Raw genomic sequence first — 17,871 nt, 5'->3', positions numbered from 1 at the left:
TCACATAATTGCCATTTATTTTTTGTGGTGAGAACATTTAAGATCTAGTCTCTTAGCAATTCTGAAGATTATAATACAGTATTGTTGATTATATTCACTACCTGTGCATTAGATCTCTGGAACTTATTCATCTTCTAGTTGCAAGTTTTTATACTTTAAAAACAAGTCCCCAATTCCTGGTACATATGCTCTTTAATCATTGAAAAATACAATGTACAGTTCTGACTAAATAAAGGAATTTAAAAGGTACTGGGAAAAGATGAATAAGATAAAAAGTTAGGACTATATGTCAAGAAATCTCAATAAAGCTGGGAAAAAAACAACAAAATGCCACACTGAAATGTGTACAATACATTAATACTCTATTTACTTGTAAGACTCAGTCATCCATGTCACTTGAACAGGTGGGTCCAAATTCAGGTAAACAGGCAATAAAAATCTATTATCCCTCTGAAGTCTATTTTTATTCAGTTTATTCTGGCTTCAAACATAAACAAATCTAATTACCTAGGATTTTAAATATACAGACATTCAGTTACTTAGAAAATTCACTTATGCAGAGCACATCATTTTCCAAAAATGCTGGTCAGACAAGGTGGCTCTGCTAAAATACAGTATCAATTAAATGCAGATATTCTTAAGGGGAAAATACATCAAGAAAATTTACACATCTGAATTGTATCCTTAAATTATTTTCTGACTGGGGGAATGCATAAGAAGTTTTCAATAAGGTCTTTTCCATTAAATCTATGGTTTTTATTTTTTTGGGAAACAAAACTGATACAATGACAATATTACTAGGATATTAAATACTTATTTAAAATAAATATTTTACTATGTGAAAGATAAATAATAAAATTAAAAACAGAATAATCTGAGAAACTGTCAGTCTAGAGGAGCACAAAGAGACATCATAACTAAATGTAATGTGGTATTCCAGATGCGATCCTGGAAGAGAAAAACATAAAAAGTAAAGAAATCCAAATAAAGTACAGACTTTAGTTAATAATAATATATCACTATTGGTTCATCAGTTGAAAAAAATGTATTCTAGTAATGAAAAGATGTTAATAATAGGTGAAACTGAGTCCAGGGTAAATGGAAACTCTCTGTACTACTTTTCTGTAAATCTAAAACTATGTTAAATAAAAAGTTTATTTTAAAAAAAAAGGTTATTAAAGAAAAGCAAAAGCATTTTCCCCTTCCCTAAAAATGCCACGGCTAATTTTATACGTGGACTCATTAAAGAAACTAATATTATATGGTTCTGAAAGGTGATCTTCCTTGGATCCTATATGAAAGATCAGTATATTTAAAGAGTTCTTTAAAGCAACAGGTTTATGCATAAAAACTTAAGATAATTAATAGTTTTTACCCTTTCAAGTGTGATTTCTTCATATTCATAATCTGCATCAGTGCCATTAACCTAATGGGGGACAAAAGAAGTAGCACAGAAATTGAGTGTGAAATTTAAAATGGCAAGACATAATTTTTGCATGATTTCTTAATAAAAACCTGTTAAATGTGACAGTAATCAAATAATATAGCTTGATTTTAACAGTTTTAGGGAAGATTTTCAAGGAATGGAAGAATACAAATGTATTAATGAGTTGACACTCATGATATTGTGACTTTCACATACAGAAAGGGTACATTCAGCTTTTAATACTTACTGAACTCTTGACTCTCTTCTCTGCCTTGATCCACACATCTAATCAGCTGCCAATTCTTACTGACTTAAATATTTCATTTCTTCCTGAAAACCATCACCCCTTCACTTTCATTTCTATTACCTTGCTTCAAATGCCTTTGTTAACTCATCTGGACTACTGCCAAGTGTAATCTACCCAATCTCTTAGATTACTGTTCTCCATTGCTCAAATCATTCTAATGTGTTTTACATAGATGGATCTTTATGGAGCCCATGTATAACATACTTGCTCAAAAACTCTCATACAAGGCTCTGTATGAACTGACCCCAATCTATCACTCAACTTCATTCTAACATGTTTCTCACCTCTTCATGAGCCTTATATACCATCACACTTGAATGACTTGCTCCTTCCTTTACATATCCTGCAAGTTCCTCCCTCCACATCTGTTACTTTATTGCTTCCTCTGTCAAATTTCAGTTACATATTTCATGTCCAACTTTGATTCACCATTCACATTCTTGCTTACACCATAAAGACCAAGCACGTTCTCTCACTCCTTCTAATTTATTCCATATCTCCTCCTGGAAGAAGTAATTCCCATAGCAAAGGCCACTGGTGAAGGGTGAATAGTGCTTGCAATCACATTAACTGGGATTCAAATCATTGCTTTAACATTTCTGGTGATACGAAGCTGGGCAAAATACCCAATCTAGTAAGTCAAATAGGGATTGTGATAAACTTCATCTCTAGATGCATTCCCATCCTTCCATCCCAAGTGCTCTTCTGCAATATGATTGAACCATCCTACCATCAAGAGATGTTATCTACTTCCCCTTCCCTCGGATCTAGGCATGTTCTAGATGACCTCTGTTAAAAAGAACGTGGCACAAATGCTTTGTGGTTTTTGAATCTAGGTCATGTGATGCCTTGTAGTGTTTGCCTTTGTCTTAGAATGCACTTTCTTAGAATCCAGAAGCTATAATGTGAGGAAGCTCAAAGATCCTATGAAGAGATTCAAATGAAGGAGCATCAAGACCCCTGGCCAAAAGCCCCAGCTGCACCTCTTACCAGCAACTAGCACTAACTGCCAGCCATGGTCAATGAGGCTATTTTGGATCTTCCAGTCTTTTCCAGTGCCCCAGCTAAGATCGTGTAAAACAGAACTATCCAGTTAACCCAGAAAATCATGGCAAATAATAAATTATTTTTAAAGCCACTAAGTTTCAGGGTGGTTTGTTATATAGCAATAAAATAATGAAACAACAGAATAATGAAATCCATGGAAGGTAGTCTGTTTTCTTCACCATACTATAAGAAGCAACCCCTAATTCAGGTCCAATGCAGGAGCTAGGGGGTTTTTTCCTGAGGATTTTTGAAACTCATCTCTACTACTTTTTTGGGTTCTTAATTCTTATGGTTCTAATGGATACAAACCCAATTGCTACTTTGTTTCATATTCTTTTTCAACTGAAGATATTTTCTTCTTCTTTTCAAAGTTATGTTATACATATGTGTGTATACACACACATATACACATACATATATATACAAACATATATACATACACACAATATATATGTGTGTGTGTGTGTGTATATATATATATATATATATATATATATATATATAAGTCTATGATTTATATGCCTATAGAGTGCAGGAGGGTTATACATATGCATATCCTGCCAACTAGACTGGAAGTTCTTTTTTTTCTTTCTTTTTTTTTTTTGCGGTATGCAGGCCTCTCACTGTTGTGGCCTCTCCCGTTGTGCAGCACAGGCTCCGGACGCGCAGGCCCAGCGGCCATGGCCCACGGGCCCAGCCACTCCGTGGCATGTGGGATCCTCTGGGACCGGGGCACGAACCCGCATCCCCCCATCAGCAGGCGGACCCTCAACCACTGCACCACCAGGGAAGCCCTGGAAGTTCTTTTTTATGAGTAAAAATAAAATCTGTATCTGCAGCTATACCACTCTTCTTACTCTAAAGGTTATTTGTATCATCTATATTTTTTTGTGCTCAGACTTGTTAAAGTCTATCAGTCTTTATCAAAGAAGTACTTTTAACATCACTGATTTATTACATTCTATGCTATTACATTCTGCTTTTATTTTTTATCAATTCTTTACTCTTTCCTTAGGCCCTTTTTAAAGCTTCTTGAGTTGAATGTGCAATTCATTTATGCTTATTACTTTTTCTATCTTTAGAAACACCCATTAAAGTTAATAAATTTTCCTTGGCATATGGCTTTGGCCAAATCCCCAAACTGCTACATTGGGCTCTATTTTTGTTCATTTGTTCATTTCTAAATAGCCTGAAATTTTATTCTGGAAAACATTTCCAAGTCAGTATACTTATACAGTCCTTTTGGTGTTAATATGTAATATAGTATAAATTTTTGTGTTGCGAGCTTATGGACTTCTGCTTTAAGGTATTTGAGATTTTCACCATTAAGCCTTCTCAAAAGGTAGGTACTCCAAGCTCTACCCACCACCAGTCCCTCCCATCAGGAAACCTGCACAAGCCTCTCAGATAGCCTCATCCACCAGAGGACAGACAGCAGAAGCAAGAAGAACTACGATCCTGCAGCCTGTGGAACAGAAACCATATTCACAGAAAGACAGACAAGATGAAAAGGCAGAGGGCTATGTACCAGATGAAGGAACAAGACAAAACCCCAGAAAAAACAACTAAATGAAGTAGAGATATGCAACCTTCCAGAAAAAGAATTCATAATAATGACAGTGAAGATGATCCAGGACCTCGGAAAAACAATGAAGGCAAAGATTGAGAAGATGCAAGAAATGTTTAACGAAGACCTAGAAGAATTAAAGAACAAACAGAGATGAACAATACAGTAACTGAAATGAAAACTACACTAGAAGGAATCAGTAGCAGAATAACTGAGGCAGAAGAATGGATAAGTGACCTGGAAGACAGAATGGCGGAATTCACTGCTGCAGAACAAAGAAAAAAGGATAAAAAGAAATGAAGACAGCCTAAGAGACCTCTGGGACAACATTAAACGCAACAACATTCACATTATAGGGGTCCCAGAAGGAGAAGAGAGAGAAAGGAACCGAGAAAATATTTGAAGAGATTATAGTCAAAAACTTCCCTAACATGGGAAAGGAAATAGCCACCCAAGTCCAGGAAGCGCAGCGAGTCCCATACAGGATAAACCCAAGGAGAAACACGCCGAGACACACAGTAATCAAACTGACAAAAATTAAAGACAAAGAAAAATTATTGAAAGCAGCAAGGGAAAAACGACAAATAACATACAAGGGAACTCCCATAAGGTTAACAGCTGATTTCTCAGCAGAAACTCTACAAACCAGAAGGGAGTGGCATGATAAAGTGATGAAAGGGAAGAACCCACAACCAAGATCACTCTACCCAGCAAGGATCTCATTCAGATTCAATGGAGAAATCAAAAGCTTTACAGACAAGCAAAAGCTAAGAGAATTCAGCACCACCAAACCAGCTGTACAACAAATGCTAAAGGAACTTCTCTACGTGGGAAACACAAGAGAAGAAAAGGACCTACAAAAACAAACCCAAAACAATTAAGAAAATGGTCATAGGAACATGCATATTGATAATTACCTTAAACGTGAATGGATAAAATGCTCCAACCAAAAGACAGGCTTGCTGAATGGATACAAAAACAAGACCCATATATATGCTGTCTACAAGAGACCCACTTCAGACCTAGGAACACATACAGACTGAAAGTGAGGGCATGGAAAAAGATATTCCATGCAAATGGAAATCAAAAGAAAGCTGGAGTAGCAATACTCATATCAGATAAAATAGACTAGTTGACCATAGGTGTGTGGGTTTACGTATATATGCACCCAACATAGGAGCACCTCAATACATAAGGCAACTGCTAACAGCTGTAAAAGAGGAAATCAACAGTAACACAATAATAGTGGGGGACTTTAACACCTCACTTACAACAATGGACAGATCATCCAAAACCAAAATAAATAAGGAAACAGAAGCTTTAAATGACACAATAGATCAGATAGATTTAATTGATATTTATAGGACATTGCATCCAAAAACAGCAGATTACACTTTCTTCTCAAGTGTGCACGGAACGTTCTCCAGGACAGATCACATCTTGGGTCACAAATCAAGCCTCAGTAAATTTAAGACAATTGAAATCATATCAAGCATCTTTTCTGACAACAACGCTATAAGATTAGAAATGAATTAACAGGGGGAAAAAAATAAAAACACCAACATATGGAGGCTAGAAACTACATTACTAAATAACCAAGAGATCACTGAAGAAATCAAAGAGGAAAACAAAAAATACCTAGAGACAATGACAATGAAAACAGGATGATCCAAAACCTATGGGATACAGCAGAAGCAGTTCTAAGAGGGAAGTTTATAGCTATAGAAGCCTACCTCAAGAAACAAGAAAAATCTCAAATAAATAATCTAACCTTACACCTAAAGGAACCAGAGAAAGAAGAACAAACAAAACCCAAAGTTAGCAGAAGGAAAGAAATCATAAAGATCAGAGCAGAAGTAAATGAAATAGAAACAAAGAAGACAATAGCAAAGATCAATAAAACTAAAAGCTGGTTCTTTGAGAAGATAAACTAAATTGATAAACCATTAGCCAGACTCATCAAGAAAAAGAGGGAGAGGACTCAAATCAATAAAATTAGAAATTAAAAACGAGAAGTTACCACAGACACCACAGAAATACAAAGCATCCTAAGAGACTACTACAAGCAACTCTATGCCAACAAAATGGACAACCTGGAAGAAATGGACAAATTCTTAGAAAGGTATAACCTTCCAAGACTGAACCAGGAAGAAATAGAAAATATGAACAGACCAATCACAAGTAATGAAATTGAAACTGTGATTAAAAATCTTCCAACAAACAAAGGTCCAGGACCAGATGGCTTCACAGGTGAATTCTATCAAACATTTAGAGAAGAGCTAACACCCATCCTTCTCAAACTCTTCCACAAAACTGGAGGAAGGAACACTCCCAAACTCATTCTATGAGGCCACCATCACCCTGATACCAAAACCAGACAAAGATACTACAAAAAAGGAAAATTACAGACCAATATCACTGATGAATATAGATGCAAAAATCCTCAACAAAATACTAGCAAACAGAATCCAACGACACATTAAGAGGACCATACACCATGATCAGGTGGGATTTATCCCAGGGATGCAAGGATTCTTCAGTATACGTAAATCGATCGATCTGATACACCACATTAACAAATTGAAGAAGAAAAACCATATGATCATCTCAATAGATGCAGAGAAAGCTTTTGACAAAATTCAACACCCATTTATGATGAAAACTCTCCAGAAAGTGGGCAGAGGGAACATACCTGAACATAATAAAGACCATATATGACAAACCCACAGCAAACATCATTCTCAATGGTGAAAAACTGAAAGCACTTCCTCTAAGATCAGGAACAAGACAAGGATGTCCACTCTCACCGCTATTATTCAACATAGTTTTGGAAGTCCTAGCCATGGCAATCAGAGAAGAAAAAGAAATAAAGGGAATACAAATTGGAAAAGAAGTAAAACTGTCACTGTTTGCAGATGACATGATACTATACATAGACAATCCTAAGGATGCCACCAGAAAACTACTAGAGCTAATCAATGACTTTGGTGAACTTGCAGGATACAAAATTAAGGCACAGAAATCTCTTGCATTCCTATACACTAACGATGAAATATCCGAAAGAGAAATTAAGGAAACACTCCCATTTACCATTGCAACAAAAAGAATAAAATACCTAGGAATAAACCTTCGTAGGGAGACAAAAGACCTGTATGCAGAAAACTATAAGACACTGATGAAAGAAATTAAAGATGACACCAACAGATGGAGAGATATACCAGGTTCTTGGATTGGAAGAATCAATATTGTAAAAATGACTATACTACCCAAAGCAATCTACAGATTCAATGCAATCCCTATCTAATTACCAATGGCATTTTTTATGGAAGTAGAACAAAAAAATCTTAAAATTTGTATGGAGACACAAAAGACACCAAATAGCCAAAGGAATCTTGAGGGAAAAAAACGTAGCTGCAGGAATCAGACTCCCTGACTTCAGACTATACTACAAAGCTACAGTAATCAAGACAATATGGTACTGGAACAAAAACAGAAACACAGATCAATGGAACAAGATAGAAAGCCCAGAGGTAAACCCACGCACCTATGGTCAAGTAATCTATGACAAAGGAGGCAAGGATACACAATGGAGAAAAGACAGTCTCTTCAATGAGTGGTGCTGGGAAAACTGGACAACTACATGTAAAAGAATGAAATTAGAACACTCCCTAACACCATACACAAAAATAAACTCAAAATGGATAAGAGACCTAAAGGTAAGACCGGACACTATAAAACTCTTAGAGGAAAACATAGGAAGAACGCTCTCTGACATAAATCACAGCAATAACTTTTTTGATCCACCTCCTAGAGTAATAGAAATAAAAACAAAAATAAAGAAATGGGACCTAATGAAACTTAAAAGTTTTGCACGGCAAAGGAAACCATAAACAAGATGAAAAGACAACCCTCAGAACGGGAAAAAATATTTGCAAATGAATCAATGGACAAAGGATTAATCTCCAAAATATATAAACAGTTCATGCAGCTCGATATTAAAAAAATAAACAATCCAATCCAAAAATGGGCAGAAGATCTAAATAGACATTTCTCCCAAGAAGACATACAGATGGCCAAGAAGCACATGAAAAACTGCTCAACATCACTAATTATTAGAGAAATGCAAATCAAAACTACAATGAGGTATCAGCTCACACCAGTTAGAGGGCTTCATCAGAAAATCTACAAACAACAAGTGCTGGAAAAGGTGTGGAGAAAAGGGAACCCTCTTGCACTCTTGGTGGGAATGTAAGCTGATACAGCCACTCTGGAGAACAGTATGGAAGTTCCTTAAAAAACTAAAAGTAGAATTATCATATGATCCAGCAATCCCACTACTAGGCATATACCCAGAGAAAACCACAATTTAAAAAGACACACGCACCCCAATGTTCACTGCAGCACTCTTTACAACAGCCAGGTCATGGAAGCAACCTAAATGCCTATCGACAGACGAATGGATAAGGAAGATGTGGCACATATATACAATGGAATATTAGCCATAAAAAGGAATGAAACTGGGTCATTTGTTGAGATGTGGATGGATCTAGAGACTTCTAGAGTGAAGTAAGTCAGAAAGAGAAAAACAAATATCGTACATTAATGCACATACGTGGAGCCTAGAAAAATGGTACAGAAGGACCAGTTTTCAGGGCAGAAACTGAGACACAGATGTAGAGAACAAATGTGTGGACACCAAGGGGGAAAGCAGCGGGGGGGTGGGGGTGGTGTTGTGATGAATTGGGAGACTGGAATTGACATGTATACACTGATGTGTATACAAACTGCTGACTAATAAGAACCTGCTGTATTAAAAAAAAAAAAAGGTAGGTACTTAGTAAACGTCATTGATGCTTCACTTAATGCCAAGTCATGATGTATTGATATCTGGTGAGGATTCCCGGTAGCACAGAGTAATTTAACAAAGGTGAAAAGTGAGAAGGCCATATGAACCCCAGATGACTTTATTCCTATATGCTTAATAACTTGAAACTGTCTGATAATTTCATGTATAGAGACAATTCAATAACATCATTAAACACGTTCAAACTGGGCTTCTAAATGCCAAGAATACATTATCAAAACCACAATTACTCTACAAGTACCACTTTATTAACAGTAAAAGTACAAAAAAATAATGTTGGTGTAATATTTTCAAAAGCTATATGGTTTCCAGCAAAACTACAAAATGGTTCATTTGCTTAGTTTTCTTTTTATAATAGCTTTACAAAATGTGGCTTCCAACAGGAAAGAAATGCTTGGCTAATGGGTTTATCACTCTCAATTAACAGGATAACGTGAGAGGTAAGCTGTGTATAAAATGAGAGAAGACAGGTCAATCTTTAGACAACGTAATATTTTACTGACAAAATATTTTCCCCCTTAAAAATAGAAAAGAATAGATTTAGAATACTTCTTGAGAACTGTCATTTTAGTACTTCGTAGGTTTTGAATTTAGTCCAATAACAAAATGGGATTGTGTATCAGAGGTGGGGGGGAAAGCTGGAGAAGAAACTAGAAGTGGATTGGAGCCTGATTGTGAAAGGTCTTGAATGCTTTCCTGATGAATGAGAAATATTTGTGAAAGTTTTGGAGCATCAAGTAGGTTTAACAGATTTTCCAGAAAAAGAATTGTGGCAGTATGTAACAGAAATGGAGAGAAATTGGAGAAAAGTAAATTGATAAAGAAGTTATGGCAATAATTTGGGTAAAAGGAAGAAATTCCAAAAACACTTAAGAATTGGTGGTAAATTTCTAAATATTAAAAAAAAAATCTTAATATTAACAGGGAAAAAGTCCCATAAAGTCATAACTAAGAACAACTACTGTATAATAAACCTGACCAGGAAAAAAAATCAGATTATATAACATATAGCAAAGATGAGTTGTATTCCACTGATCTAATATGGTTTGGGACAAAACTATGCTGCTTTAATTAAACAGTGCTTTATTATCTGCAGGAAAATCCCCCCAAATTACTTTTATTTAAAATTTTACTTGGTTATTTTGAGTTTTTAACTTTGCTACATCAACACTGTCCAAAAGAAGTTTCTGTGATGATGGAAGTGTAAAATAATCTGCTTTTTCCAATACAGGAGAGTTACTTACCCACACATGGTTACTGAGTGCTTGAAATGTGACTACTGAAACAGAGAAACTATATTTTAAATATTATTGAATTTTGATCAATATAAATTAAATACCAACACATGGCCAGTGGCTTACTATTTTGGAAGATGCAGCTCTAGATGAATCATTAAGTCTGACTCCATCCCTCCAAAACACATGTACACATTCTCTTTTTCCTCTCCTCCTCCTTTTAAATATTAATATCAATTAATACTTAAAACTGAGTATAATACATCATACTTAATGGTAAAAGACTGAAAGCTTTCTCCCAAGGATCATGAACAAAAGAAGAATGTTTGCTCTGCAACTTGTATAAAACATTTTAAGGGAGGTTCTAGCCACGGCAATTAGGCAAGAAAAATAAATAAAAGGCATCTTCATTGGAAAGGAAGAAGTAAAACTATCTCTGTAGATGACATGATCCTATATAGAAAATCCAAAGGAATCTACATGAAAAAAACCATTATAGCTAATAAATGAGTTCAGTAACATTGCAGGTAGAAGATCAATACCCCCAAATCCATTATATTCCCATATGTTAGCAATGAAAAATCCATAAATGAAATTAAGAAAACAATTTCATTTATAATAGCATTAAACGAATAAAATACACAGGAATAAATTTAACAAAAGAAGTGTAAGACATGTACACTGAAAATTATGAAACATTGGTAACAAAATGTAAGTGAATGGAAAGACAGTCTGTGTTCATGGACTGAGAGACATAATGTTGATAAAATGACAAAAATCCCCAGATACTTGTATGCCAATGTTTACCACAGCATTATTCACAACAGGCAAAAGGTGGAAACAACCCAAGAGTCCATCAAGAGAAGGATGAATAAACAAAACGTGGTGTGTGTGTGTGTGTGTGTGTGTGTGTGTGTGTGTGTAAAATGAAAAATAATTCAGCCATAAAAAGGAATGACATTCTGACACATGCTACAACATAGATGAACCTTGAAAACATTACGCTAAGTGAAAGCAGCCAGATACAAAAGGCCACATATTGTATGATTCTATTTATGTGAACAGTCCAGAAAAGACAAAGCCATAGTGACAGAAAATAGATTAGTGGTTGCCAGGGGCTGAGGTAAGGGCAGAATGGGGAGTGATTGCTAACAGGTACAGGGTTTCCTTACAAGGTGATGAAAATGTTCTGGAATTTGAAAGTGGTGGTTACGGCACAACATTGTGAATAGACTAAAACCACTGAATCATATACTTTAAAAAGGTAGATTTTGTGTTACGTGTCTCAACATAAAATTTTTTAAGGTGAAAAAGTTGAAAAAGGTGAGATATAACATAAATTCAAGTTGAAACAATGAGTTAATACATTTTAAACATTATGCTAACAAAAGATCAAAAAGTTTATTAACACACCATGCTAGTGACAGTATGGGGTAAAAACAGTAATAATTTTTGTTGAAGTATAAATGGATATAACTCTGTGAAGTACAATTTGGCAATAATGATCAAATTTAAAAATTGACACACCCTTTGAGCAATCTATGTATCAATATATAAATATACTCTGATTATATAACTGCATATATACACAAAAATATCTATACAAAAATTATCAGTGGGGGCATTGATTTTTATATGGTAAAAGTTTGAAAACAACACATATATGCTTGTACATGCACAGAATGTTTACAGAAGGATATATATAATATATATATATATATATTATATATATATATAAATTACTTAATTTTACAAAGCATGGTGACAACAATCAGGAAAAAAAGTGTTATAAAGGAATAGCTGCAAGTTTTCTTATTTTTATTCATCAATACATAGCTGGTATTAAACGATCAGGACTTAACAAAGGAATAACAAATAAGTTTAAAAACCATTCTGGAATATATTTTAAATTTCAGGATTAAATTAAAAACCTGCAAAGAATAGTTATTAAACATTTTACACAGTGTTCTTCAAGTATGATAAAGTACCACACTCTGAGAAATCTTGCTTAAAGAATTGGAATTTATCTCATATCCTTATGTACAGAAAAGGTTTAATAAAGCAGGCCCAAGGGTGCTATCATTAGAAGGCTCTTAGCAGGCATTTGAGAAATTGATTTTGGGTGTGTTCCCACCATTCCCTAAATGAAAGGGTTGCTTACTGTGGCTAGACTTTGCAAAGACAATGCATTTTATGCTGAACACCTGTTTTCCTTCTGGGAGCTTGGAAATTTGGTATGCGCTGGACAAAGGGTGCCTATGTGATCATCACCAATAAATAACTTTGTGCTGTGTCCATAATGTGCTTCCCTGGGCAGAAAAACTGCATACGTGTTGCTACATTTTCACTGCTAGGTGAAAGAGTGCTCCGTGGACCCCTCTGGGGAGGAAGAAAGTAGAAGGAAATCTAAACATGGATTCTTCTAGGCATAAAGCCTTATAATCTGACTGTAGATCCTGACTTATCACATAGCTGTAATAAATCTTAGCCATAAGTACAACATGCTGAGTCTTGTGAATCCTTCTAGCAAATTTCTCACCGTGGGTAGTGAATGGTTTTCAAGACTCCCAACATACCCTGCTTTAGCAGGAAAAGTATTTTTTGAATAATATGTCATGCAAACTTAAAATTAATACAACTTTTATTCTAAGTTTGCTGCTTGTATGCTAATCCTGCTTTTAATTTGTTGACATTTCCCCTAAAATGCATGTGTATTTATTTTCTTTGTTGATATAATTTTCTATGTTAGTTCTTACATATTAACCTTTCAGTTGAAAGGGTTTTAAAATAAAAATAATTACTGATTCTGTCCTTAAGCAAAACATAAGTCAACAAAAAGAACAAGTGAGGGAGAAAGAAATGTGAAGAAGAAAATATTGACAAAAGTACAAACAAAATTCTGCTTAAGTATTCTTTATCCATGTGAAAGGTGACATTGACTGAAAAGAGTATTTTTGGTTTGTATTAAGTATTATTATTTGAAGTTTTCAAAAATTCCCCCAAATTTGATACACCCATGTAACTATAAACAGAAGATAAAGCCAAATACAATGGTTTAAAGTATAAACTGAAATCAACTATAGTTAAAAAATGGGAGAAAAAGATTTTTACAATCTATTAAATTATGCACCATTTGCTTTTTTTAAAATGTGCGAGCACAACTTCTACTTAAACGTCTCTGAAGATATTTTAGTTGGGGTGAAAAATGTGAGATCCTGCTGTTCTGGCTATTTATCTTTAGGAGAAAGAAGGCTTTTTAACAAAAGAAGTTTAGAGAGAAGCACTAATCAATTTAAAGTTATAACTAATTATTTTAATATGTGAACACCTATAAACCTGGTCACTAAAAATCTAGTCACTCAATTAGACTTCAAAAATGACTCTTTGAATATATGGCATTGTGTAAATGACCACTGGTCAGATAGCAAAAGTTATTCATTTTAATTTAAAAATAAAATTTCTTATTTCAACATTTCTGCTTTGCAAGAGTATAGAAAAAGAACAACCAAAAAAGGACAGTACTGCTTCATTTACTTTAACAATTACAGCTTAGTAACAGAACACTGTAAGTACAATGTATTAGAGAAAATAATACTGTGAGTTTTGTATCTATATCAAAACCTACAAAAGGGAAAACAGAATTATTTAAATATGGCAATGAATGGAACTTACATAAGTTGATGTTTCCAAGCTATCTGTGTTGACCAGTACTGGAGGAGGATTTGCCTTAGAGAAAGAATTGTAAACGTATTAGGCTTAACAGGAAAATTGACACAATACATAATAATGTTCACAAATGTTAGAAGCATATAAAAGATTTGTTATTTCTTTAAGTATAATTTTATATGAACTTTTCATACGTTAAACTATGTATCCGGTTTCTAGCACCAATGGAAAGATTTAGGTATAGGCAGTTGTTATATTTGCTTTTGAGAAATAAGTTCTTATTTCTGCTAAAACAGACACAATTTTCTTAAGATTTGCAAAGAAGTTCACCAGCCTTCTCAAAAAATCCACAAATATTCTCTAGCGTAACAAACAACTCTTCCCAAATTGGTTAGAAATCATTTGCTTTTCTAGTCTCAAAGATCCCATGAAGATTCCAATCATTTTATCACCCAGAAAAAAAATTCTGTCCCACACTGAACTGTGTTTAAATACTGGAATAATAAAAGAAAAGCCATACAAAGAAATCAATCGCAAACTTTTAGAATACTGGAAACATGCTCAACGTAAAAGCCCTCAATTGTTATCAACTGCAATTACTGCTTTCTATGTGTTATTCTAGACCACTCACAGAATAACTAGTGGTCAAAAAACCCACAAAAAAACAATAAAACCCACAAAAAAACAAAAAAGCCAAGTGGAATAATAACATAGGTCTAAGCTTGGAATGAAAAAAGCTTGGCTTTCTGCTTAAGTTGAAAAGTGTTTATTATGTAGGTGCAATAAAATTTAAAGAATAAAATGCAATTAATACCAAATGAAAAACAGACCAGAATATACTAGAAAACTGATGTGATTCCTCTTAAAATTATCTTTCTTCTGCATATTTAAGAGTATAAAATTACCGAGTCAAATGACATCTTCAGAGAATCAAAAAGATGACTATCCTTTAAATAAATTTTAAGAGATGTGTTTAAACATTAACAGTTCTCTACTCTAATTAACTAAAGAATTACACAAAAAGGTTGTATGAAAGAAACGTAATACACAAAATAACCATTTTCTTCCAAGTGTATGGGCTTTTCTAAAAGGTGAGTGAATATTCAGAGTTCAAATGTTTTACATTATTTTCAGCAAAGTACTAGATCTGGATGATCATATGATAAAATGCTTAAAGACAACACCACTGCATGCTTAAACAATTGTACAGTATGTGTCTCAGCTACATAAAGCAGCAAGTTAAAAATGAGTAGGGACAAGGATTTACTGTACAGCACAGGGAACTATATTCAATATCTTGTAATAACCTATAATGGAAAATAATCTGAAAAAATGTATATAACTGAATCACTTTGCTGTACACCTGAAACAATAAAAAGTACCCTGAAAAAACCAAACAAACAAAATGAGTAGGGAATACTTTATTAAATATAAACATGATACTAACTACTTTATGTGTAGTCCTACCTTTGACTATAATAGTCTGTTTTCGAATGATTCAGTGAAAAGCAAACCTAATAGGTAAAAATACTATTTGTGAGAATGATATTTAAGCAAAACTAGTCAACTAACAGACATTTGAGATTTTATGAACATTTGAAATTATTCATTTCCCAATGACTACTGAGATTTCTCAAACTGATATTTTAATTCATTAAAAAATTAATGGTACTTCACCTTTTTTTGCTTAAGAAATTACAGAGGAGGACAAGAAAGAACAAGACTATTTAAAATTATAAAAAGTTACATTCTTCAAAAATTATGGCAAGAAAACCATTTGGTTCTCTCTGCTCATTTATTACCAAAAATATAGTGGAAAAAGTTGTTTATTACCAAAATCTAACTTATACAAAAATTATCACAACACTAGATGTTCATGATCACCAACTCATCATCACTGTAGATAATTTATCTTTTGATTCTAGTCACATAAAAAGTCTAACTGATATTGAAATACATACAAACCAAACTATATAAAGGGTTAAATTTACTTCAAAATAAAATAATGACAATGAGAGATCAGGAGAAGGAGGGGCTATGGATCATATAAGAGTACATGAACTGAGGACTGTTGTAGTTGGGTGATGAGTATACATGGGAGTTCACTGTACTACTCCCTTTATGTCTGAGCATTTTTGAAGTTTTTCGTAATATACAGCAAAACAATTATATTGAGTCAAGTACTCAGTTTGTAAGAGGTTAATAACTAATACAGTTGTGAAATATTTTAGGTTAGAGTTGCTATTAAGATATTAGCATTCCCATCATAAAATTAATTTCAATTTTAAGGTTCAGTTCTGAATAAAGAATAATACAGACTAGTAAAAATAATTTGTAATTCTGACTTAATGAATATGATTAGATAATTAATATATGTATAATAAGTTTATTTGTAGATGTATCTTAGAATTAACATGAGTGAATGATCACACCTGAAGGGAAAGTGTAGGAATAAAGGACTTGAAACTGAACAAAAACTGGGAATGTTCACAATGAGGATTAAGCAAGAATTTCATTCAAAACTAATGTCAAGATAAGACAACCTAGCAATTTGAAAAAGACATATCACAAAATATAGTCTAAAATAAGAGCCTACGTAAATGACACTCAAGAGGCATGATTTGACGGCCTCAAGTTTTAGCCGCCTAAAATAATGATAAAAATATTTAAGACTGTGTTAGCAGGTAGAGAATTAAAACATTACCTTAAAATTTACCCTTACTAACTTGAGATTTTCTAAATTCTTATATTACAGAATACAGAAATGGTATCTGACAAAGAAGTACTCCATTCCTCTCACATTTGGAAGTGGTGGGAATGAGGTAGCACAATGGCCTTGGAGGGTATGATATACAACTCAGAAAGACATAATAACCTAGCGCCAAAGCCAGAGCAGGTACTTCTGAAGCAAGAAATAGAGAAAAATTTGGCCATGGAATTTGCTACTTTCAGATAGCTGAAGTAGAGAGCACTAAAATAAAAAACAGTAGCAAATCTGGATAGTTTAAGACCTCGGGATCTGTATCTAGGACAGGGGATAGCAGAAGAGGTAACATGGAATTATCAGCTTTGCTTAGGGAGGAAATCAAACAACAGCATAATCTATGTGAAAGTTAGATTATTCAAATAATCTATGTGAAAGTTATTTCAAATGAAGAAAAAAAAAACCCTTCCCTGCACCTCACCTTTAAGTGACACTTATCAAAAGACATGGTTCTAGATCTCTCTCTACCCTCACTCTACCATTCAATGACTTTGAATATACAGATAAATCACAAGTATTATTGAAACTTATTTTTTCCATCTGTAAAGAGATATACCTTTACCCAAGAGGACTGTATGAGGACCTAGTGAAGTAATATAAAAAAAAATGTGTTGTAAACCACAGAAACCTATTGCTAATCCATAATTATTTACTAATAATATATACCATTGTGTATGTTTCAACTTAGACAATAATGAAGTCTGAAATGGGGGGTGATTAGTAAGGGGGCAGGGATATATCAGAAAGAGAAACTTAACAAACCCCTAAAGAATATGACCCATGAATTAATAACAAGACTAAGAAACATAATTTTGCTCATCCAACTTTTGCTATTTTATTTCATTAATAAAGGGCCTCATAGGGTCTACTGCTGTTAACACACTGCAGCATCCTTACACAATTTCAGAGCACAATATTACATCTTAATAGTTTTGTGTTAAAATAATTCTAAGATCCAGTTATTTAAAAACAGGCCAAAATTAGGAGTTTAGAAA

The 17,871-nt window shown here is 33.9% G+C and overlaps 1 protein-coding gene across 7 annotated transcripts in view; it reads right to left on the bottom strand.

Annotated features, from left to right (window-relative positions):
• Nucleotides 1–17,871, bottom strand: part of DLG1 (discs large MAGUK scaffold protein 1) — a 296,591-nt gene that overhangs the window by 129,236 nt on the left and 149,484 nt on the right. For all 7 annotated transcript variants that reach the window (XM_007465853.1, XM_007465852.1, XM_007465854.1 and 4 more), the window contains 2 exons: nucleotides 14,119–14,172; nucleotides 1,376–1,426 (listed from right to left, as the gene is read on the bottom strand). In XM_007465853.1, coding sequence (XP_007465915.1) covers nucleotides 1,376–1,426; nucleotides 14,119–14,172 — 105 coding nt within the window. The remainder of the gene's footprint in view (nucleotides 1–1,375; nucleotides 1,427–14,118; nucleotides 14,173–17,871) is intronic.

Source organism: Lipotes vexillifer, unplaced genomic scaffold (genome assembly GCF_000442215.2).
Source record: "Lipotes vexillifer unplaced genomic scaffold, Lipotes_vexillifer_v1.1 scaffold853, whole genome shotgun sequence".
Classification (NCBI taxonomy): domain Eukaryota; kingdom Metazoa; phylum Chordata; class Mammalia; order Artiodactyla; family Lipotidae; genus Lipotes; species Lipotes vexillifer.
The sequence above is the reverse complement of the archived record's forward strand: the minus strand, read 5'-3'. Positions and strand labels throughout refer to the sequence as shown.